Genomic DNA, 23,366 nt, shown 5'->3' on the forward strand with positions numbered 1-23,366 from the left:
GGATGAGTAGATGGTGAGAGTGTAGCGATGTCCGTATCTGTCTTTCAGCTCGTCTTTCTACTGAGGGACTTAGGGGCGTAAATGTAGAGCGATCGGACCTAACTAAAATTAAAAGAAGGCAATTAAATGAGTCTGTGTGTCCTGGCAGGCATACTGTGACCATAAAATGAAACAGAGACAGACATACCAGAACAAGAAATATGGATGGACTGAAACAGTGAGTGATGTATTTAAAAGCAACTAGAGAAAGATATTGGCTTCGTGGGGAGAGGCTGACGTCAAGCTCTTCAATAGCAGAGTCCTCAGCCAGCAGCGGGAGGCGGGGAGCGACTGCAGTTTGATTCAAGTGGGACAGTCGATGACGGCGTCACTGTGAAAAAGTGGCTGGCACATGGAAAGGAGAATCTCTGTGTGGGCCTGAAGGTACACCCATTTATAGGCTTATAAAAGGCTAAACTCACTCAGATTCAAACTTATTTTTTTAAATTACAGTACCATTGGTGGTATATGGGGGGGATGAATCAATCTATTTATATTCCTTGGTTAATTAAAATACTCCACAGACCTCGTTATGACCACTTTTCATTGGAGCATCTTTCTGCTTCAGCAATGAGACCGAAGATGAATTCTTCTCAAATGACCTTTGGATTTGTTAAACAGCAACCACCAAAAATTCACTACCTCATTAGCCATTTAGGTTCAAATTAACTTGTCCAAAACCAAGAGATTAGCGGGTTTAGCTCAAGTAGTGCCATCAACTATACATTGTGTACACACCTTGAGTCGGTGTCATGACTCACTCACTGTACTTCTCATCCATCTTCTCATCAGCATTTACGTATCTTCTCTGCACAGTGGAAACATTCTCAAGCGGCTCGATTTACAGTCGGTGGTGCTTCACCGCTAGGCTTTGTTTACTGCACGACCCCGGGCTCCTGTTCAAGAATTCAGAACAGAAGGGGATGCCACACTGCGGAGGCCATCTCTCAAACCATCCTCGCATTTCCCCATTTAACCCAAATTTTCACCCTCAATTTTGCTTGATGCTTGTGTAAACATTACCCTGCAAATTAGAACCATCTGGCATTCGGTGGATTATTATTGTACATGGCACAATACCAGGAGACGTGTTCATTTAATAGAAACAAGTTTAATTCTGTAAAAAGTTATAAAATGAATATTGTACAAAAATAAAGTTTGCCCAGAGCTTTGGTTCTGTAACACAAAACAAGTGAGACGACATGACAGTTTTTTTTTCTTTTCTTTTTTTTCCACAGGTGATAACGGAGTGATAACAAATGTAGTCCTTTTTTCTAAAATGAACACTGAGGATTCCTTCGTATTTTACATTTTGCATCAAAACCAGAGTACTAATAACCAATGAGACAAGTGGCCACAGTTCACACTCTTTAATGTATGGTATTGAAGAGCAGCGAGGCGCTCGGAGGCTTCTGGGAAGCCTCCACATTCCCATCTGGGAAGGCTTATGCACGAATCAGTTGTTAAAGGGGAAGATGATCCAACTGATGAGGTATGCTGTGATAAAAGCTAGACTTTTTTCCCTCTCTGTGTAGTATTTGGCCTAAATTCAGCTTGATGCATTGGATTTGTTCTGTGTGGGGGGATTACACAGTAAAGCTGGCCTGCTTGCTGATGGGTGGGCACAGATACCTTGGTCCCTAATCCGTGTTAACATCAAGACCTACACGAGGGCTCTCTTTGTTCCACTTAAAACGACCCCCTTATCAGGGCACACAAGCATGCTTTTAAATAGTCTCTTTTTCTCAATGTACATTTCCTCCTACAGTTTGGGGACAAGTGGTTGCAGGTAAAAAGCACATTGAGCTAACCAATCATCTTTGCTCAGTAATTCCAGAACATGCTCCTTTGTTGAGTCCTTTGAGATATTTATATGAGTTGTGTGATGACAGCCACTACAGTAGCTAGATCTGCCTTAAACTGCCTTTGCCGGTGGGGATATTTGGTTAAGACTCATGTTAGAGGATCACTTGCAAATCCCCTTTGAGTTTTTTAAAAAAAAAAAAAAAGACCTGTCTGTCACAGCTCAGACAGAAACACAGGCAGCCCCATGAACTTTAAAGCCTACTGGGAGTTATCATTGCAAAGCCTTTGCTCAGATTTGGTGCGAGGCCAGGGCGAGGTTTCAGGTAACGTGCGCTGACAGGCAGAAATAGCAGCTTCTCTACTGTGACTCAAAGGATGGATCCTCAAAGGCACCTGCTGATCCTCGCGAGACCACCGCTCTCATGTTGATTGCAGACTGAAATTAAAAGTTGTTATGGCTTATGGTTGGAGTGACATTAAGTCTGTCCTGGCTTGCTAATTTGAAAAACGCGCACTTAAAAATAAACAGCAGCAAAGAATTACTTGCTTCCTTGTAAACATAGAGTGTTATTAAAGGACGGTTTGAATGGGAGGCTGTACCCAGGTGAAGTTTTCTCCCTGTTTTACTGTGGTCACATTAGTGATAATGAGGTGAACTACTCAAAATGCAACAATAGAATAGCTCTATTAAAAATCTTCTATTGGTCCCCTCCTCTGCGTCTCTGTCCTTCCTTAACAGCTAATTAGGATCATTTGGATGTATGCACTGAGAAACCCTGGAATCTAAATGACATGAATAAGCATTATGATCGTGGGAGTGTTTAGCAGTTCTGAGTCAGCTTGCATTGTTTTGCTTCAGAAAATGCTCTACTTTGGCATTACCCAGGACAAACAAAGCTTTAAATAAATAAAAAAGACATTTTTTCATAAAATGGATTGCAATAAATAACAATAAGTTAATTCCGTCTTAATAAATATACCTCTGACACACGTATATACTATATGTATGTATATATATGGTTGGATTTTATGTAGATGTGTTGCACCTAAAAAGTCTTTGCTCAACTCCAATGGCGTTCCTTGGCTTTGAATGTAAATGTCAACATCCAGACTGGAAGTGTTTAGATTGCAACTGAATCTTGTCAAATCTCTGGATTCATCCACAGTCTTAAAGAGCCAGCTGTGGGGAAAAAACCTGATGTTTCTTCTACTCTCGCCTTTTTAGAGAGCACAGTTGGCAAATCTGAAAGTGTAACAGTATCTAAGCTCCTGCAGATTGGTGCACACCTGATACATTTTTGCACGTGTCTGAACAGTCGAAACCGGATAGAAGTACAGTTTCCTTTTAAATGGCTGTTTCAGTGTCTTTCAGGGGGTCTCAGTATACCTACCTGCTTCTCCATTGATGACTACTGACAAAAAAAAGAAAAGTAAAGAGGAGACAAACACTCCCACTTTGACCTTGTATACACATGTCCCTATCCAGCACAAGCTTGTAGAGGATATCCTTAGTCTGCCAAATGCTGGTCATGTGACGTCTTCAAACGCACCCACACTTCCTAGCGGAGTGCTTCTTCAGCGTGTGATACACCACATTGTCGTCCAAAAAAGACAGGTCGTCATCAAATGCTATCGGTCGACAGCAGGTGCGAGAGGGTGTATCCTTGTCCAGCTTTTTGTTGTGTGTGAGGTTGTTCAGGATCTTGTCGTAGTTGGTCTCCGCCTCAATACAGGGGCCACTACAGTACCGGAAGATCAGCTCCTCTTTAGTCTGGTACCCCAGCCCCAAATCCGTCACATTGAGATGGACTTCCTTTAGCAAGCACCCCCGGGTCTGCACCGATATACTCTCCTTCTCCTTCCCTTTCTCACCTCGTCCTCTTTTACCATGTCTACCTCCCCCTCGACCCCGATTCCGCCTCCTGTCGCCGTGTCCTCTCCCCTCATCTCTCGCGCCTCCTGTGTTTGCTGCTCCTCTCTTTCTCTGTTCCCTCTTTCCCCTGGAACCACCGCTGGGTTCTGAAGATCTCCGGAGTCTGCCAATGGTAGCCTCGATAAAATCCATTACATCATCAAACTGATCTGGATAGGGACCTCCAATGTCATCTGGAAGGTACAGAAGGAAGAGATTCACTGATAAAGCTGCTTTTAAAATATTCATTTCCAAACTTACACTGACACTAAACAGTTTTCTGACTTCTCAGCTTTATAGTCATCCGCAACATTGTAATAAATTATTTACTGTTTTGAAAGACTAGACTGCATGAGCAGATAAGATAAAACTTGATATATCTTTGTGGAAATAGAAACAAATCAAGCATACTGATAGTACATGACATTTAAAACATTGCACAACTAACAAAAGGATACATACACACACACTTTTACAGTAAGTAAGACATTATCATTACTTTAAAATCTCATCATTTTAGAATGAGACAATCCAATCCAAACTTTGCCTGCTGGGACCTCCAAAAAAGGTACTTTCCTAGAAACTGCTCAGGCATTAGACCTGAAATGTTAACAGACAATTCAAAATAGTATCCCTATTCTCATCTGTGTGCAAAAAACACAAGTTGTCAAATATGTACAGTAATATGCAGATGTAAAACAAACAAACAAAACAAATCAGTTTGACAAACTATCTGAATGCAGACTGGGATTTTTTTTTCTGACACATATTCAGACAATGCGCCCAAAATGCTGGGAAATGTGCAGCTCAGAAACTACATGGAGTAGTTTTGAGCAGAGGAATGCAGAGCAGTCCAGCCCAGAGCAGTTCAGATGTAGGTTTACAGATGCCCTGCTTTAACTCCTTCCACGATGGCTGTTGGGTGATGAGTTGGAGGCTGAAGGTCAGAGGGTGTTGTTCCATTTTCAGGTTTGTTTTAGTCACAGGGAATAAAATATAGGCATGCTGGGGCAGACATGACCTCGGATAAATAATGTGATTACCCTGCTGCCTTGGAACCTGAGTCGTTAAAGGTTAACTATCCAGCTTAAGTTAATCCAGCAGGCTTTCGCACAGGAACCGGCTGTATTGATACAGTAGGCACGAACCAATTACACCACCTAGAGAGATGCATTTAAATCCTCGATGGATGTATTTTAGATTGCCCAGACTTCAAAGGCCAAATAAGAGGAAATCATATGCTTTGAGTCATTTAGATGAAGCAGATTGCAGTCTGCTCGAAACTGAAAACATGCACCAGCACAACTCTCCGCCATCTGCTGCGAGGAGTGATGAGGACTGACTGAAAGCCTTGGATCCTCCAGTGTTACATGTTGATTCTATTATAGAGCGACGTCTCTCCTACTTGAACGCCTGCAGGTCCAGAAACAGTGAAGTGTGCATGAAGATAATGAAGACATATTGCTCTGAAATGAATCAGTTATGAGTCTGTGTGGGTGTGTATTATTGGCTCATGTTATATGTTCATCAAGAGGTCAGGGCGGAGGCGTGTGATGTCTGGCGAGCAGTGCGGTGTGTGACAGCCTCTCCTCTTTTACCTGTTTGTCTGGCAGAGCACAGGCCATTTGATCTGGCTGTGCTTCAGAGCCTGTTGGGCCACAAATCTAATATATCAGGTGAGCTAGGGCCAATCTGTTTAGACACACCTACCCTTTGATTTAGACAACCTCACCATCTCAGATGACACACAGGGTAGCTACAGTTTACACCTGCTGATTGACTAGACTAGCGGCAACAAATGGAGGGATTCACTGTGCAAACCCTGCTGAAATGTTGTGGCATTAAGTTAAAAAGTCTGCTTTTTTTTTTTTTTAAATCAATGAACACAACAGTGAGATCAGAACTAACCACTGATTTTTTTTTCTGGTGTCTGCAGATTTTTGACCTTAAATGAAAGGAAAAACTTCTTTTTGTTTACCATTATGCACAACCAAAAAGACTCATCCTCTCTTTGGATCGGCATTGTTGTTTATAGTATTCAAGCATAGTTCATGTGCTTGGGTTACGCAGCAGATCGGTGATGTCACCCTGGCCCAAACTAAATATGAGGTGGCAGGACAAACACTTGTCCAAATGTTCCATTCCTTATCTAGTTCTTGGCTGTGTTATGTCTGTGTGAAGATGATACAGTGTCACATTGATCCAAACAAAATAAATTCCTGCCCACTGTCGCTGTTAAAATGAGCATAAACACAGAGCTCTCAGTCAGTGCTTCAAACTTTCTGGTGTTGTCTGTCGAAAATTCCTGCGACCTGGTACACAGTGGTTCTATAAAACATGCCATAATTTCTGAGCTTTGGCAGATGGGTAAAGGTCGTGGGTCTCTAAATTGGAGAGAGGCAGAGGTGAATATAAACAAAGGGAAAAGGGGGTAATGCTAAGAATGACCCCTTGTTTGGGATTGGAGCTGTTTACACTCTTAGTCTTCCAGCTGGATTGTTTTGACATCGGTGTCATGCAACCCAAAGCCGTAATAAAACGCAAATTAAGATCTTCTGTCTGATAACTTCCCTGTCTGTCAGACAGGCAAGTCTTATCAATATGGGACTCTCCACTGTGGGCTCAACATATCGCTTCACTTATCAATGTGCGTGCTGTTTGCCAAGTGTAATTAGTCAAGAAAGACCAAAATTACGTATGTATTACGTTATGTATCAAACCAAGAGGGTAATATGCCTGGATTACATCATGGTTAATTGCATATGATTAAACAGAGCCTTGGATAAACAGCTCATCTCTTATGTGGCACCCATGTGGCCTAACTACCAATTCAAGAGACTATCTGAGAGACGCATCACAGAGAATCTTATAAAAACATGCTTACACTGATCCTCCATTGAGATCTCCTGCAGTTTGTGGTCTTCACGCTCAAACGAAGGCGCTTTGTCCTCCAAAGAAGGCAAGGACACAGAATCACTATAGCTGCTGGGGAAGTAAGTCCTCTTGGCTGGCTGAGTGTTTTGGTAGAGAGGCCTTGTAGCAACAGAGCTCAGGAGCAACAAACACATGGCCAAAACATCCCATAACTTCATCTTAGACTCAGTTCCTATGGAGAGAGCTGCAAAAAACCCAAAAACAAATCAAGAGGATATTTTATTTTAAATCAGGAAGCACAACAAACTGATCAGAGTAAAAATGTAAACATGTATATATGCACAGACTGACTGTGAGCTCGCTCCAGTTTGTAATGAAGTCAGCAAAGTGTCTGAAACACTACTGTTGTGGCCGGACCTACTCTGACTCATTCTTTATTAATAACTGTGTCATCATGTCAAGCTGCTTTGATCCTCAGTTTTTCTTATGCATGTGCTGTAAACATGAATATCAGAGTGAAGCTACCAGAGACATTAACATTTTTTTAAAAATGCGTGTATTGTACCTTAAAACGACAAAAAAAATCTAGAAATGAAAGATTAAAAATATATATATATATATTCAAGAATGCGCAAATCTGTGCGTAAAAGTATGCTTTAAATGCGTGATTAACTGGGAGACTACTAATTTTGATGACAGATCTGATGGGATTATCAGATAATATTTACTCACATTGTGTTAAAATCAGGCAAGCTCTTACTACTTGTGCGACGCGGAGGGTGCGCCTCACAGAAAAATGCGTTGCTTAAAGCACGCACCGAAGCATTTTGGCAACGATTGCCTAAATAGTAGTGTGAGTTGGCCAGATGGCGAACCCCAAAGCTTACGTGACTCTGTCTAATGGCATGTTGAGTCTGCAGCAAAACTAAACAGTTATGCATAGATAAATACTGGGCTTAAATGTACAAAAGTTCTACCGTCTTTATAAATGCGAAAGTCACGTTGTTCATATTGATTTACTATTTAAAACGCGCACAGATAATCCCAAACTAGAGACAGTATTTCATCTGACATTCTGAAATCACAGAATAAAATGATTCACTTACCTTAAATATGGCCCATGCAGACCTGAAACTAGCTCGGCTGGCGGTGGTAAAAATCCAAACAGTACACGCCACTCATTTAATGTTCCCAGCTGATTCCGCTGCGTGAATCATTTCAACGACCCCCCACACGAAGATTTCCTTAGAACGATTTCAAATTCAGTTTGTGTCCAAACAGGAGAAAAAGGGGCTGCAATAACGCACCAGCTATATTTTTCATATTCGGACTCAGCACACCAACCATCCACGCGTCTTTTCACACTTCAGAGTCCAAAGGTAGGTGTTGAACAGAGCGGACCAAGTGCCGCTGCGCCTTGGGGGTACAGTTGCAGCCGCTGATTAATTGGATGCTACGTTTCCACGTTGGAAATCCGAGAGAGATCCACCATCTCCGACTGAAAGGAGTCCAATGAAGACATCAGTGTCTCCAGCAAAATAAGCGCGGCGCTAAAAGTGCGTAGTGTGTTTCCCAGAGTGCCAGATCGTCCAGTCCGACTTCTGATATAACACTTAAAAACCTCTCATATCCAAAACTGCGTTAAAATTTCATAATCACCAACATTTTACACTAATCTTGTCAAGGTAAACAAGTAACCGGACGGTGTTTATTCTCCATATTCTCCAGGTCAGATGGTGTCTATGTACCTCGAAGGGTTTCCACACGCGTTGTCTTCATATTGGACTGAGGCACGACAGATGTTTGCGCACAACAACGCGCCGGGCGCAGAGAACAGTTTGGAGAGATTTATAGTTAAGTGCGCTCTGACGTTTGGGGGCAGTTGGTGTCCGCCCCTCTTTTATAGATCCCTGCAAGAGCAAACAGTGGTCCACATATCTCTCCAAACCAGCCCGGAGCCCTGTTTGGAGGAGCGCAGTTTTCAGATGTCTTGGGGATTATGTCACACATCCTGATGTCCCCGGGTTAGATTTCAGTAAGCGGAATGCGATTTGGAGATGTTCTGTTGCGATCCATGTTTCTAACCTGATCTCCGCACTCTGTGCGCCTCGGTGTCAAGTTCCGTCTCACGGCTACGCACGTCTCAAATGTGAGAGTACTATCTCGCTTGTTATTTACCAGAACAAAATTGTAAATACCAGTAGACACTTAGCCATCCATTCGCAATTTATTAAACTTCAAACTTGTTACATGGAAATTACATTCATAGTTGGAGCATCTTGCCATTCAATACGCGGTTTAATATCAAGGTGAGCTCAGGCCAACACCACACCACAAAAGAAGGACGCTGCACTATTTAAGATGTGGCACCTGAGAAAGCCTTTCCATCTCCCCTCGTGATTTACAAGCTTCACTTGCCTTTTAGTTACCCAGCCCTTCAAGAATTAAAGAAATTTTGTGTTTTGTGCCAGGAGAGACCCGCTCCAAATACAGCTAAACACTTGCGCTTCCAAGAAGCACTCTGGTTTTAATTTAACCCACATTAACACATGAAATGCTGCTAAAGATGGCTGTTTACAAAAGGGTGGAAAGCCTAGAACTGTCACTTCAAATCCATGCTGACCTGTCTGCTTCACAGAGGTATTAAGGCTCATATTTGTTTGCTCTTGATCTGAAACTTCTTGTTGATACATGCTTTCTTTCAAGCATTTCTGTGCGCCCTGCCCAATTCTAAAGTATCTGTATGGTACTGAGCCAAGTCTTCATTGTATGGATTCCTTTCTGTCATGTTCTCACATGGTTTCATTGTATTAAGTGACAGCTGCTAGCAGTTCATATCACGATACAATCTTCTCAATTCATGTTATTTTGTAGTTTTAGAATGACTCTATTGCAAATCTTAATTGGTTTTGTACAATGGCAAGTCTCTCACATGTTGTTCTTTAATGTTTTAATATTATGATTTTTTCATTAGGATTCTCTCCACGAATGGCCACCTTACCATGGTGAAGGGGTTTGTATATCCCAGGGATCCCAGGGGCCATGTTGTCTGGTTGAGGGGCCAAACAGAGAGTGATTCCAACAACCCTTATGAGGTGGAAGATGAAGGGAACAGTTTACCTGGTAACCCTGGATAGGCTTTAGCCTGTGGGCCCACCACCCACAGGAGGCGCCATAGGGGCCGGGAGGAGGACCTGGGGTAGATCCATATACGCTGGAGAGATTATGTCTCTCGGCTGGCCTGGGAACACATTGGTGTTCACCCAGATAAGCTGGAGGACGTGGCTGAGGACGGGGAGGACTGGGTTTCTCTGCTTGGGCTCCTGCCCCCCAGATAAACAAAAGAAAATGGATGGATGGATGGATGGATGGATGGATGGATGGATGGAGCTTCTCAAAAATGGCTTTGTTCTATGGTCTTAAATTAAGAAATTCCAGACATACTAAAAGAGACTCCATATTTAAGCTTTCCATACTGACTGATGCTTCCTTTCACATTTGATATACCCTGAAACACAATCATGTATCTCTACTGAAATAAAAATGAAATAAAAAAACATTTTTAGGTTAATGCAAATATCAAACTGTCAAGAAAATGTCACTCTAAAATGCCACACAATGGTTGGGTGCGTGGCCGAGGCAATGGTGCGTGGTTGGCACTTGCACCTTACAGGAAGGTCTTGGCCAGCCTTTCTGTGTGCAGTTTGCACTGCATGGAAAATGGATTCAGTTTCCTTTTATTTATTTATTTTTTGGTTGTTGCAGGGACAAAAGTTGCATTATTCATAGAGATTTCAAAATTAGATCAATAATCAAACTGACAGAACAGATTATTCAACCTCTGTGTACAATTTTATAAGCAATTATTAATTCAGTATTTAATTACTCATTTTTGTCAGTTATTTATGCATTTATTTGATAAATGACACCAAAGGGTTGGAGAGAGTTGGGTGAAGACAACAAAGTTTTCAGACTGGTCACAACTGGGGACATAAGCAAAACACATAATACAGTAGGAGATATAATATTATGGACTGCTGGCCAAACAGAATAAGCAATGTGAAGATGTCACCACATGTAAATGGATACTGAGGTGGATGTTTTATACTGTCTATCATTTCATAGACCAAATGATTTATCGAGGTAGTGTCAGCTCCAAATATATTTCAGCAACATTTACTACAACAGTCAGCCACAATATTAAAGGCTTACAGTCATGGTAAAAAGAGAGTACACTCCTTATCCTTTATAAGGTTTTCTAAGGTTTGATCCTGCAGAAACTGCAAAACTCTCAAGATTCTCATCTCAGACTCTACTCAGCATGTTAAATGTTAAAGATCATGACAGTATAATTGGAAAAAGACTGAACAAGTATGGCTTGTTTAGAAGGGCTGCAAGGAGCATGCCTCATCTCTCTAAAAAGAACATGGCAGCACAGTCCATGTATCCAAAGTTGAATCTTCCGGAAAAAGACAGATGAGCCCAAAGTGGAGCTGCTTGGCCACAATGCAGAGCGCCACATTTGGCACAAACCAAACACATCATATCAGCACAAACGCCTCATACTAACTGTTAAGCAGGGTGGTGGAAGGATGGTAATTTAGGCTTGTATTGCAGCCACAGGTGTCACATGTGAGGCCATCTGTCCGGCAGCTAAAGCTCGGCCCAAACTGTGACATCCAGCAGGACAGCGAACCCAAGCATAGCAAGAAATCTACAACAGAATGGCTGAAATAGAAAAGAACCACAGTGTTGTAATGGCCCAGTTAAAGTCTTCAACTTGACTGAAATGCTGTGGCATGACCTTAAGAGAGCTTTGCATAAACAAATACTTGCAAACCTCAATAAACAGAAGCAACACTGTAAAGAAGAGTGGGCCAAAACTGCTCTACAACAATGTGAAAGACTGATAAAGTCATACAGAAAACAATTACTTCATGATATTACTGCTAAATATTGTTCTGAACATAGTGTTTTTCACTCACTTTCTCTATTTTAACTTAGTTTTTGTGAAATAAATAATGATACAGTGTAATATATAATGTATTGTTCAAGTCAAGTACAATGAACCTAAATTTTAGACCCAGTAAACTCTATATCCTGATGCATAAAACCTTAAAACTGACACTTTACCATGACTGTATTATTGCAAAGGTTCGCTTCAGCAAGGGCCCACTGAGGGTGTCCTGAGGGGTCTGGCACTGTGATGTTGGCTGATGTCGGGTGATGTTTTGGGTCCTGTGGGTTGTCGTGTGTTTCCAGCAGAACATCACGTTAACAAAATAATGCTATTCACTTCACCTGTCAGTGGCTTCAGCCAGCATGAGTCACTAGTCATATATCTTTTCTAATTCTCCATGATTATGAGCTGGAGTAGATCTCATAGGAGATATTTTTTTACACGTCACTGCATATGCCATTGTAGGCTAGTGTAGGACACGGCCTACTCAGAGATATGACAGACAGAGACTGTATTGTTTATTGATATTGGCACTCATGTCACCATAGGAGTCCTCTGTGACCCTCCTCTGTCTCACACAGACAGAGTTGTGAAGATAATGGTCACCAAAAATAGACCCATCTTAGAGGGTTCCTTTATGTGAGAGTGCTGCACTGTCTGGTGGGTGTCAAAACCCCCCTGAGCTCAATACTTCACTGACTATAATAAATATTAATTTGTTAGGAGGAGAAACATGAGTAAGCTGAACGAATCACCACCACATGGGGTGTGAGGAAGAGACTCGTCACTCGCGCAGAAAAGCCTTCTTTCATTATTTGTGACACTGACAGAACAAACACATTAATGTTTGATGTCACGTCTCCGCACGGCACTGACGGGACCTCAGATGGAAAATAACCATGACTCCCCACAGAGTTTACATGCGCATATAGCTAAACTCACACAAACAATCCACATCACAGCATCTGCTTTGGCTTAACGACAAACTGTAAAAAAATAATTTGAAACAAATGTCATATACACACATCATTTTTTCTTTCCATCATTAGGTATCCCATCTTCTTTGGTGTACTGTATCCACTGATGACTTATTATATTCAAATTGCTGAAATTATTGAAATAAAAGGAAACTGCAAACAACTGGCAGCCTGTCCATAGTTATGTTAATGCTGTATGCTCTCTGCCTGTTGATTTTATGAGTCATTGTTGTACGCTACATGCAACAGAAATCTGACACCTGTGGCTCTGTTTCTAACTAATCTGCTAAATAATTAAAATGCACAATGCATGAGGACAAAATAGTTAAATACTTTTAACTCAAGTAGCAAATCAAATCAATCACAGGCAATTAACCAACATTACTGTGGGGAGGAGGTTATAGCTTTGTTTGACCTGCTAAAAAGGCTCAAGATGAATTCAGTGTTTTACCTTTTTACATTTATTTTTTCGATGTGAATAGAAGCCACAACTCCGAAATCCACTAGAAACTGCACAAAACCCCAAGGATCATGACAAAACACATTCATAGTGCATCTTGTGTGCCTGTTCCTCTGAAAAAAAGTGGGTCTTGATCTGATTCTGCACAATATCTACAATAACAAAGTCACTCTCATATTCCTGTAACTCTTTTTTTTTTCTTTAACAAATGGCACTTTTCAACCAAGAAAGTATGAAGATGATGTATTACAATTCTAATTATGCTCTCCTTGTATTTATTAGTCTAACATATCGTTAGCCTCATAGCATAATGGCCTAAGTCATATTTTGGCCAAATTGAGATATCTATCCAAATGAATCTTCAGTATTAGCAAAGTAGAATTAGGCAGGTATCTCAATTTGGCCAAAATATGACTTAGGCCATTATGCTATGAGGCTAACGATATGAAAGCAAAACATACTTTCCATTTGTGGGGTTTGAAGTTTTGTGTTCTTATTTTCAGGTGCTCTGTTTAGCTGCTGCATTTCTTAGTTTGCTTTAGTCACTTTAGCCCTGGATGCCTTTTAGGTCCAGTTACTGTTTATAATTCCACTAGTCTCCTCAGTGTTTCCCTCTGTCAAGTTAGTTCATGTTTCTCGGTTTCCAGGTTTTAGTTATTATTCATTTCCTGCTTTACTTTGTTAATCATCTCTCTCTGGTGTCCTGTGTTTAGCTTTATTTCCCCGATTGCCCTCCTGCATAAAGATTCCTGCCACATTATCTGTCGCTCTCTATTCCTCTTCCCAGTTTGTTGCCTTTTTTGGACGTGAGCTACCATCTTTGAAATAAAGTTTGTATTTGGGTCCTTTAACGTCATAATCCATGACAGGTATACTGCATGTTTAACGATCTTTCTTTTCTTTTTTTGTTTTGCATATTTGTCACACTCAAATGTTTCAGATCAAACACATTTTAATATTAGACAAAGATAAGCTGAGTAAATACAAAATGCAATTTTTAAATTACGATTTCATTTATTAAGGGAAAAAAGCTGAACCTAACTGGCCCTGTGTGAAAAAGTTATTGTCCCGTTTGTTAAATCATGATTTCACTGCGATTTTTTTTTGAAAGCTCAGTTTCTCTAGCCACACCCAGGCCTGCTCACTGCCAGACCTGTTGAATCAAGAAGTCACTTAAATAGAGCCTGTGTGATAAAGTGAAGTAAAAAGAGTAACACATCGTGCCACGAACCGAAGAATCTCAAGAACAGCTGAGAAACAAAGTCACTGGAAAGGGTTACAAATCCGTTTCTAAGGCTTGTCCTAAGAAATGGAGTTCTGGTCAATGTGGGAAACTTCCAAAATACTTCAGATTTCACTCATCTCTGTGCACAACTCCCTTTGCTGTGGAAGCTTGTTTCTGCCACAGAAAAAAAAATTAATAAAAATTGCCAGGCAGAGCTGAGGTTATTATCTCAAAATTTCAACTTACTGAAACAAAAGTCAGAATAAGTTGAAAATTTGAGATATCTATCCCCAAATTTTGACTTAAGGACGGTGATTTTATTTTATTTATTTTTTCTCAGTGGTGAAAATGACGCTTCACAGAACAGCGCCGACTGATTTTAACCAGAACATAAAGAAAAGTGGGAGACCATCATGCACCTGATCAAGAAGACAGGTATAACATCTTCTCTACAGACCCATTACAGGTCCTCAATGTACATTTCCATTGCATAATGCCCATAAAACACCAGGACACGAGTTCCTCTGTCCAAAGTCTGTTCTTTTGCACCTCTTAATTTTTCTTTTTTTTCTTTTTGCAGCTCTGCCGAGCATTCAGCATTCACGAGTCAACTTCTTTACTCTTGATTAAAAGAAGGCCAAGAGTCCAAACTGCAGTTTGAAACTGTAGTTTCAATTAATATGTCAAACTGTTAACAAACTCAAATGATAAAGACCTCCCTGAAATTACTGTAAATAAAAAATGAGCAGAAGCGTGTTTAGCACTAATCATTACAAGCGTGAAGTTAAAACAAATAATGTTGAAATAACTCCTAATTCGCTTATTTATTTTAGGCAAATTTCTGTTTTTAATGCATGTTTGACAGATGAAATTTATTATTTGGTTAATGAGAGCACGTTGTCAGCATGAATATCAGCATTTGGCAGTTGCACCAGAGACTGAATTCCAGTTTAATTCTCCAATCACCCAACAAAGCACAGATTTTGAGCTTTTTTTTTTTTTTTTTTTGTTGATGAGCAGCAAGAAGGCAAAATGAACCCTGAAATAAACAATGTGTTTAAGAAACAGATAATCACCGTGGTGGCAAAGTAGGCGACCAAAATGTTAAACTGTAGCTTGTGTTTGTGTTGTGTTTGAGTTTGAGTTTCCTGCATGTCAGGTGACCCTGCAGTAAAATTTATGGGTGCAGAAAAATCCCATTTGTAACATAACTTTCTGCAATTCATCACAGGCAGACTGTAAATAACACTCTTGTGTTTCCCTTTACTGTTTGCACATTAGCTCAGACTTGATTTCGTGGTACTTTGGGTTCTAATGTCAATCAGGCCAGTGGCGTCTCATTCTGTATTTTGGATGTAGTGTGCATAAGTGCCAGTTGTCTGCCAGAGTAAGCTTATCTGTCAGCGGGCACATAGGCCCGGTCACCCTTGGCACAGAGACGCAGAGACAGGGAGCAGGTAGTCAGGGTAGATATGGAGGGATTCGCATGGCTTTCAGCTGATCCATTAGGACATACTACAATTCCGATATGGCCCACTGCCAAATGCCCAGCCATTGTGGCACTCAGTGCAGTATTTCCATCTGTTTCACTCATTGCTCAAACATTGTATGAGTATTTGTTGGCATCGTTCGCAGATAGATTATATGCATGCAGAAATATGTGCTAGCATGAATGTGTGTGTGTGAGTGTGTGTAAATGAGATCACTTGGTACTATCAATGTGCAGGCAGGACTATGACACGGTTATAAATAGAAGGGAGGAAGTAAGGAAGGTTAAAGCTCTCAGACACAGTTACTAAATGAGGAGCCATTTAAAAACCCTGTCCTGTTAGATTTATTTTTCTTTTTTTTTACTATATAGCATTTATTCAGCTAACCTTAAAGTTAATACTTTCTGTGGCCACAGCCACATAACAATCCAATAAGGGAGGGTTTATTGAGCCATGATATAAACAATTAATTCAAGGCGAGTGCACGCTGGACAGACGGGATACATGGATGCACTTCTTGGCTATTATCCAAACCAGTGAAACCCACCAGGAGCATCTGCATTCAGCTGTCTGCATTACAAATGATGGAACTGAGGGAGAAAGGCTTGTGTGTATTATGTATTGTATGATCTGCCATATGCGCCAACATATGGGACAGCAAAGATGTCTCAGTTAGGCTGATAGAGTTTCTCAGCCCCCTCATTTCTGCCCTCTATCATCCTTCTCTCTTGCTGTAATCCTGACTGCTGATATTTACCTGGCATGACTTTGACCCCTGACTTTCGGCAGCTGTCAGTGGCGCCCCTCTTCGAAGAGGGGGCATGTGGAATACTAGGAGTCCTCCCCAAGGTGGCACAGTGTCAGACTCTATGCTGGCTTTACGGTTTTTAGTATTCAAAGAGCGTCCGCCAGGGCCTCCTCCTACTATATTACTAAATAAACAGGGCAGGCTAAGTGTTGATCACAACCACTGAGCAAACATAAAGCTCCCTGGGGAAGGGACACTATTACATTGCTTGTTGTCCATTTGTTTAATGTGTCTATATCAGTTTACAGATTTGAACTGAGCTATTTTGTTTATAACCTCAGGCCCCCATGTCCGCTCTCTTGGCCACTGTGCTAAAAGTGTGGTGCATGCAGCTTGGTCTTGACTTACACAAGACCCAGAGACGTATCCCAGTGAAACAAGGTCACACTAATTGGAGAAGGAATTGTTGAAGATGTCTTTGGGAAGAAGCGGCAGGGCTAGGGAATGATACCAGAGAGAGTCGGATCCTGTATCTGCTCTGGTTCCCTGTTCTAATCCACCCTGGTATGTGTCGAGATCAGAACAGGTCCCTTTCACCACAGCCCTCCGGTGGGTGTGCAGCAGGAGTTGCTAAGTCTGTAGTTCCCTCACTGCTGCACATTCACTGTAGAAAGTACTAGACAACAGTCTGGCAGAGGCTTGCTCTGACAACCAAATTTACTAAAAGAAACTTGGAACTAAGTGACCCAACAGAAACATTCCCACAGCCCTTTTCAAGGTACTAACCCCTAGGAAACATGGCACTAGACAGCTGTGTGTTCCCCTTGATGTATTTATGTCAGCCGCTTACATAAATACTCTGTCACACATTCACACTCATACACATGGGCCTGTGTGTAATTGTACACATTCACAGTGAATGCACACCAACACACAGAGGTGCACAGTGAGGCACAGGCACACACACACATATCATGCTCCCTGTCAGTAAAACCTCAAGGATATTATGTCTCTCTAGGCAGACGAGACAGTTGATCACAGCAGCATGACCACATGATCACTTTGATGTAAATCACGTAGCGCAGGCAGCTTGAAAATTGCTCAAAATTGAAACACGAGAGAGAAATCTTGTCAACTGATCAGCCATAACATTAAAATCAGGGATGAGGGTTAGGGGACAGATGAAGTGAATAACTGCAAAACTGTGTATCCTGTAATTCATGTGTTTGCTACTTTGGCAGTTTCAAACCACTTATGCATCGGCAATGACAGTTCCTGATGGTACCGGACTCCCCCAGCAGGATAATGCACCTTGCTACATAGAAAAAAAAAAAAAAAACTGCTAAGGAACAGCTTAGGGAGCACAACAAAGAGCCCATTGCATTGACCTGGCCTCCAAACTCCCCAGATCCCAAACCAATCAAGAATCTGCAGGATGTGCTGGAACAAGCCATGGCCACACTGGTCCCACCCCACAACTCACAGAGCATCACAGGACCCATATCTATGCCTAAGCAGGCCATAGTTATCAGTGAGGCACGAGGGAGATCTACATAATATTAGCCATGTAGATTTATTGATTGTTATTTCATCATTTTTAACATTTATAGGTTTTTTTTGCTACCATGTTCTGCCGTGAAATCTTCGGTCCCGCCATGTATGTGGATTTTATTTTGGCACATATGACTTATCTAAGCGGTATTGCAGACCATGTACACCCTTTCATGGAAACAGTATTCTCTGATGGCTGTGGCCTCTTTCAACAGAATAATGTGCCCTGCCACAAAGAAAGAATGGTTCAGGAATGGTTTGAGGAGCATGACAGCGAGTTTGAGGTGTTGATTTGGCCTCCAAATTCCCCAGATCTCATTCAAATTTAGCATCTGTGCTGGACAAACAGGTCCGGTCCATGGAGGCCCCACCGCTCTGACCAGAGGTCAGAGAAGAATGGCCAGCCTGCTTTGAGCTGATAGGAAGGCTAAAGTGACTTAAAGCAGATGGATTACAGCAGCAGAAGACCACACTGGGTACAACTCCTGTCAGCTAAAAACAGGAAACTGAGGGTACAGTTCACACAGGCTTACCAAAACTGGACAACAGAAGATTGGAACAGCATTGCCTGGTCTGACGAGCCTAAATTTCTTCTGCAACATTCAGCTGGCAGGGTCAGAATTTGATTTAAACAACATGAAAGCATGAATCCATCGTGTCTTTCATCAATGGTTGAGGCTCCTGGTGATGTCATGGTGTGGGGGATATTTTGTTGGCACACTTTGGGCCCCCTAGTACCAGCTGAGCATTGTTTAAATGCCACAGCTTACCTGAGTACTGTTGCTGACCATGTCCATCCCTTTATGACCACAGTGTACCCATCATCTGATGGCTGCTTCCAGCAGGATATGAGTTCTCTGTACTCAACCTTCACAGTCACAGTTGCTTTATATTGTAAGGTGGGTCTCTCCACCATTTGGTTGAGAACTGAAGAAGCCTTTCGGATGAGAGGTGAAACGTCTTCAAGAAACAAAAAGAAGTCCAGTCGCCTTTTTCAAGCTCCAGAGATTGTAAGGTAAAGACACCCTGTTGAATCTATGCCATGAAGAATTAAGCCAGCTCTGAAGGTGACTCATCTTTTATAACTCCTTTTAAAGAGATTCTTTAAAATGAGTCAGCAATGTGTTTAATGGCAGAGCAACTTTTCTCTCATCCTTAGATGACTCACTGCCTCGTATGAGGCCTTGAATCTAAAAACTTTAGTGATTACCAAATAAACCTGACCTTAATATTCTGATTTTTTCTTCTTCTTATTATTATTTATCTTAGTTGTTTATGATCATCCTAACTGAGTACAAGGAACGATGGTCTGGCATCTGGGCTCCACAATGCCCCCACCCTCTCGTCTCCGTCTGCGTCCCCTCCTGACCCTGACCCTACCCACCATACTGCTATCCCGGCTTTATATGTGCAATATGCTTTTTGCTGAGGTGTTTTTTGGAACCTCGTAAGGTGTTCTTTATGAACACAGTATGAGATGATTTTTTTGAACCTAACTATCCCAATGTATCTCTTTCTGTCTCTCTGCTAAAGGTAGCGCCGTTGTGAAACGGTTGCATGACCTCAGACATCTGTCCCCCCCCTGTCTGTGTTATGTTTTTGTTTTGGATGGATGTTCTGTTAACTGCAATTTCCCCATTTGTGGGACTAATAAAGGCATTCTTGATTCTTGGTCAAAACTACACCCAGATGCACACCTTCACATAACAAGGCTCTCGCACTGCAAGGGTTAGAAGTTCAGATTTTAACTGGACCACCCATGTTAAATACTCCTGGTGCTGCCAGACATCCATTAAGGACACATGTGGGCAAAAAGCAGGTGAACCTTTCCAGGCCTGAAAAATATGACTCAAGATCATGCTAGACAGGACGTGGCATTTCCCCTGTCTTTCATATTCTGAAACTATTGCATTACATTACCACTTTAACACTTAACAAACTCAAGAGTATTAGCACATATTGTTACTCACTCATATGACAAGACAAACACCACTGTTATTCTTGTAATGAAAGGAAAGATGAGTGAAATGTGGCAGCAACCTTGAACTTTGCTTCATAATAAGTGGCTTCCAGTCACAAACTAACTGGCGCTTACAAAGAGGCAATTGAATATAATACCATGATAATCTAATCAGATCACTTGGGCGTAGAGGTTATGGGAAAGTAGACATGCAGTGTCAACTTCCTTCCAAGGTCAAATAAATTAGCAATCGCTATTGGTTGGATGGATGGCTCTTTGGATCCTGGAGTGAATCAGATGCAAACTAATATGAGATATGAACTAAACTGTGTATTATAACCAACTGGAAAATATTACATTATGCAGTTTGGCTCCAAGATCCTCAATACCTAATTATTATTTTTTATCATCTTTTGATGAACCCCATGAGGTCTTGATTAAAAAAAAACTAACAATAAGAGGAAAATTGTTGGACGATCACAGATAATTACAAGAATAGGAATCAGAATATGAAGGTCAGGTTTATTTGGTAATTGCTAAGGTGTTTAGCTTCAAGGCCAAGAATGAGATGGATCATAAAGGGCAGTGAATCATCTAAGGGTGAGAGAAAAGTTGAAACTCTTCATTAGTTTCTTTGAGTTTACCTGATAGCTGAAGTAGTGGCAGGCTTATCCTTGAGTTCATAGGTCACGGTTCAGGTGTCAGATGTTGGATGGCTCTGAGCACAGGGTTGCTTGTCCACTAATGTTAAAAAAGTCAAGGTCCTAAAACACAGAACTGACTCATTTTAAAGCTTCATGAACAGTCTGTTAAAAGCCATGATAAAAAGTCCCCTTAGAGGTTTGTGGGACACATGACAACATGTGAACTTTATCACGTCTGTAACAAGATAATCTGGCCTCGTATCGCACATCGCTCCCATTCCGAGACACTTTATCAGCTTAAGCCAGAATCTGAAAGCACTACAGCTGTCTCTTTGACCTGTGACAGGTGATCTCACTGCACGTTAGGATGCTGAGTCGGTTCATGTTACTAACAATTGGCATGTGCGAGTTTGTGTGAAGAATCACAAGCAACACTGCTGACACACTGAAACAGCTGAGAACACTGTGGATGAATGACAGTCTATTGAAAGGATGATAGAGACAGATAAACTTATAGATAGTGGTACAGAGAGCCAGAAGGGTGATACTGTAGATGTGAATATAATACATGTATCTCAGGGCATGAATAAGATGTTTTAGCAAAAGAAAAAAAGTTGCTAGTTGCAGCTTTTGTGGTAAATTATGGTCAAAGTCAAAGGATCACTTATCCAGTTCTTGGTGAGGATCAACACACTCATGTGCTCCTTTAGAACTGTTTTTTCTGTTGTTTCAAAAATACTTTTTTCATCAAGGGCACAGAGTGCAAAGGGCAAGGCTTTGGAAAGAGATGACTATCATATTTCCAACACATTTCTACAGAGAACAGAAGAACTTCGGTACCTGTCGCATGTGTATAACAGAGAGGTGTCAAAACTGAAACGTGATCGGCACATCTGACAAAGGGGAGGCTGCTATGAGAGATCAGTTCAGAGAGAGACGAGCCAGGGTCCCCACAGCAGATGGGCGCTTTATCGTTATGGCCGGAGGGGAAAAGAGCACAAGAAGAGAGGAACGAGACCACAAAAAAGGTTAGAGACATGGCTGGACTGTGACACATGTCCCACTGTGGAGGGGGGGATTTTATTCACCTGGCCTTTGGTGTGTCATCATGTTACCACTCCTGTCATGAGCCTCCACCCTGTCCGCCTGCGCTACATTGTTCTGCACTGCATGCGGACAAGTGAATAAAGGAGAAAATATAATGAAAAAGAGAGGAGGCTAGGCAGTGGTAGTGAGACACATTTTGGCCCATTGTTGGTGCTGTATTTTTTTAACACTACTAAAGTGAGGGATAATTCTGATCAAAGGGGTGCATATGATTGGTCTGGTGGGTTTTGAGGAGAGTGAATACAGTGGAGGGGAGGGAGGCTGAGGTGCCATGTGGAAGTTTTTTAATTTTTTTTTTAAACCCCACTGCAGAGACAGTAATGTCACACCTCATCACATAGTTCTTGAAAAGGCATGCCTGAGGACCGCTCACTGAGTACCGCACCTGGGGTATGTTTTTAATATCATCCAATGTCTGTCACCATCTGTTTCATTCAAACCAACTACACACAGTATCTCCTGCTTGTATCTGGGACATCAAAACATTTTATAGCCTTTGTTATAACTTTGGGTATGCTTTCACACAGTGTTAAGAAAAGGAGAGACAAGAGACAAGAGAGTCAGTGTGATGATCTTAGGAGAAGAGAGTGCCTTCATAATCATAACACATCCCAGATGTGCTTAAGCCCAGAATAAGCAAGAGGTAAAGCCAGTTTTACTGTGCTGAATCCTTTTTACGCTGATGTAAAGACAAGCCTTTGCTTGCACTGTCGAAAATCATCCTTGGAATTAAAAAGATCAGACAGTAAAGGTGAAACACAAGACAGCTGATCAGATACACATTACAAAATTAAAACAGAGGAAAACCATAATACGCAGAATTCACACAGAACTACATATGCTTCAGCTTTGTATCTGACCTTGTTTTGGCTGAGATTTATAATATAAACAAACTCTGTTACAAACATATTAAAAGTAATACGCTGAAACACAGCCCCAAAGAGCTCAATGTCAAATAGCTTGGTAATAGAGCTGTTTTTCTAAAAGGGACCCAGCACACACACACACACACGTACTGTATTTAACTGTTTTTGCACAATAAATAGACGTTGAGGTTCTTTACAGGGAAGCTGAAAGAGAGCAAGCTGTGTGCCAGCCTCCTGGAGGTGCTGTCAGATCAAGAACAGCCTACCTCCAGGTGGTAAAGCTAAGCTTTCAGGGGTGAGAGGTCACCAACATCGGAGTGGTCACACACGTGTCAGAACACTATTTACAGCTGCAGAGGCCCACCTCAGACCACCTACAAGTGCTCTTTCACTATAATACTGTACATCTGGAGGAGGTTGTGTGTCTCAGGGTCCACCAGGTGGCAGTAAAGGTCCACGCGGAGCATCTTTCTATCATGACATCCTGCAAGGCACGACTCTTTTATACTGAGCAACATGACAGCGTAGCTTTGGCATCTCTGATACTTTACTATATAAGCAAAATGCCACGCAGGACTCTGCAGACATTGATTTGCCTGCAAAATGAAACTATAGCGTAGCTGGATGTAACTATGAATGCATAAATGGGCATGTATCTGTATGCATAACTACGACTTTAATTTTAAACAGGATCAATAACCTTTGGGCTCTTGTTCAAGGTCACCAAGTAGTCCAGGTCAGAGTCAG

The 23,366-nt window shown here is 41.6% G+C and overlaps 1 protein-coding gene across 1 annotated transcript; it reads right to left on the minus strand.

The window, feature by feature from the left end:
• Nucleotides 1–1,130: 1,130 nt before the first annotated feature.
• Nucleotides 1,131–8,411, minus strand: gdnfa (glial cell derived neurotrophic factor a). Its single transcript, XM_030743087.1, has 3 exons — nt 7,738–8,411; nt 6,642–6,875; nt 1,131–3,951 (listed from the first exon to the last, which is right to left on the minus strand). Exons 2-3 carry the CDS (start codon nt 6,847–6,849, stop codon nt 3,386–3,388), a joined length of 774 nt encoding a protein of 257 aa, XP_030598947.1. The 5' UTR covers nt 6,850–6,875; nt 7,738–8,411; the 3' UTR covers nt 1,131–3,385.
• Between the last annotated feature and the right edge of the window lie 14,955 nt (nt 8,412–23,366).

Source organism: Archocentrus centrarchus, chromosome 12 (assembly GCF_007364275.1).
Source record: "Archocentrus centrarchus isolate MPI-CPG fArcCen1 chromosome 12, fArcCen1, whole genome shotgun sequence".
Taxonomy (NCBI): Eukaryota; Metazoa; Chordata; class Actinopteri; order Cichliformes; family Cichlidae; genus Archocentrus; species Archocentrus centrarchus.

Excerpts from the sequence above, each read along its gene's own strand:
- gdnfa (XM_030743087.1), bottom strand. The coding sequence starts at position 6,849 with ATGAAGTTATGGGATGTTTTGGCCATGTGTTTGTTGCTCCTGAGCTCT. Across the intron at positions 3,952-6,641 it reads GATCTCAATGGAGGATCAGT|ATGACATTGGAGGTCCCTAT; the intron begins GTAAGCATGTTT and ends TGTACCTTCCAG.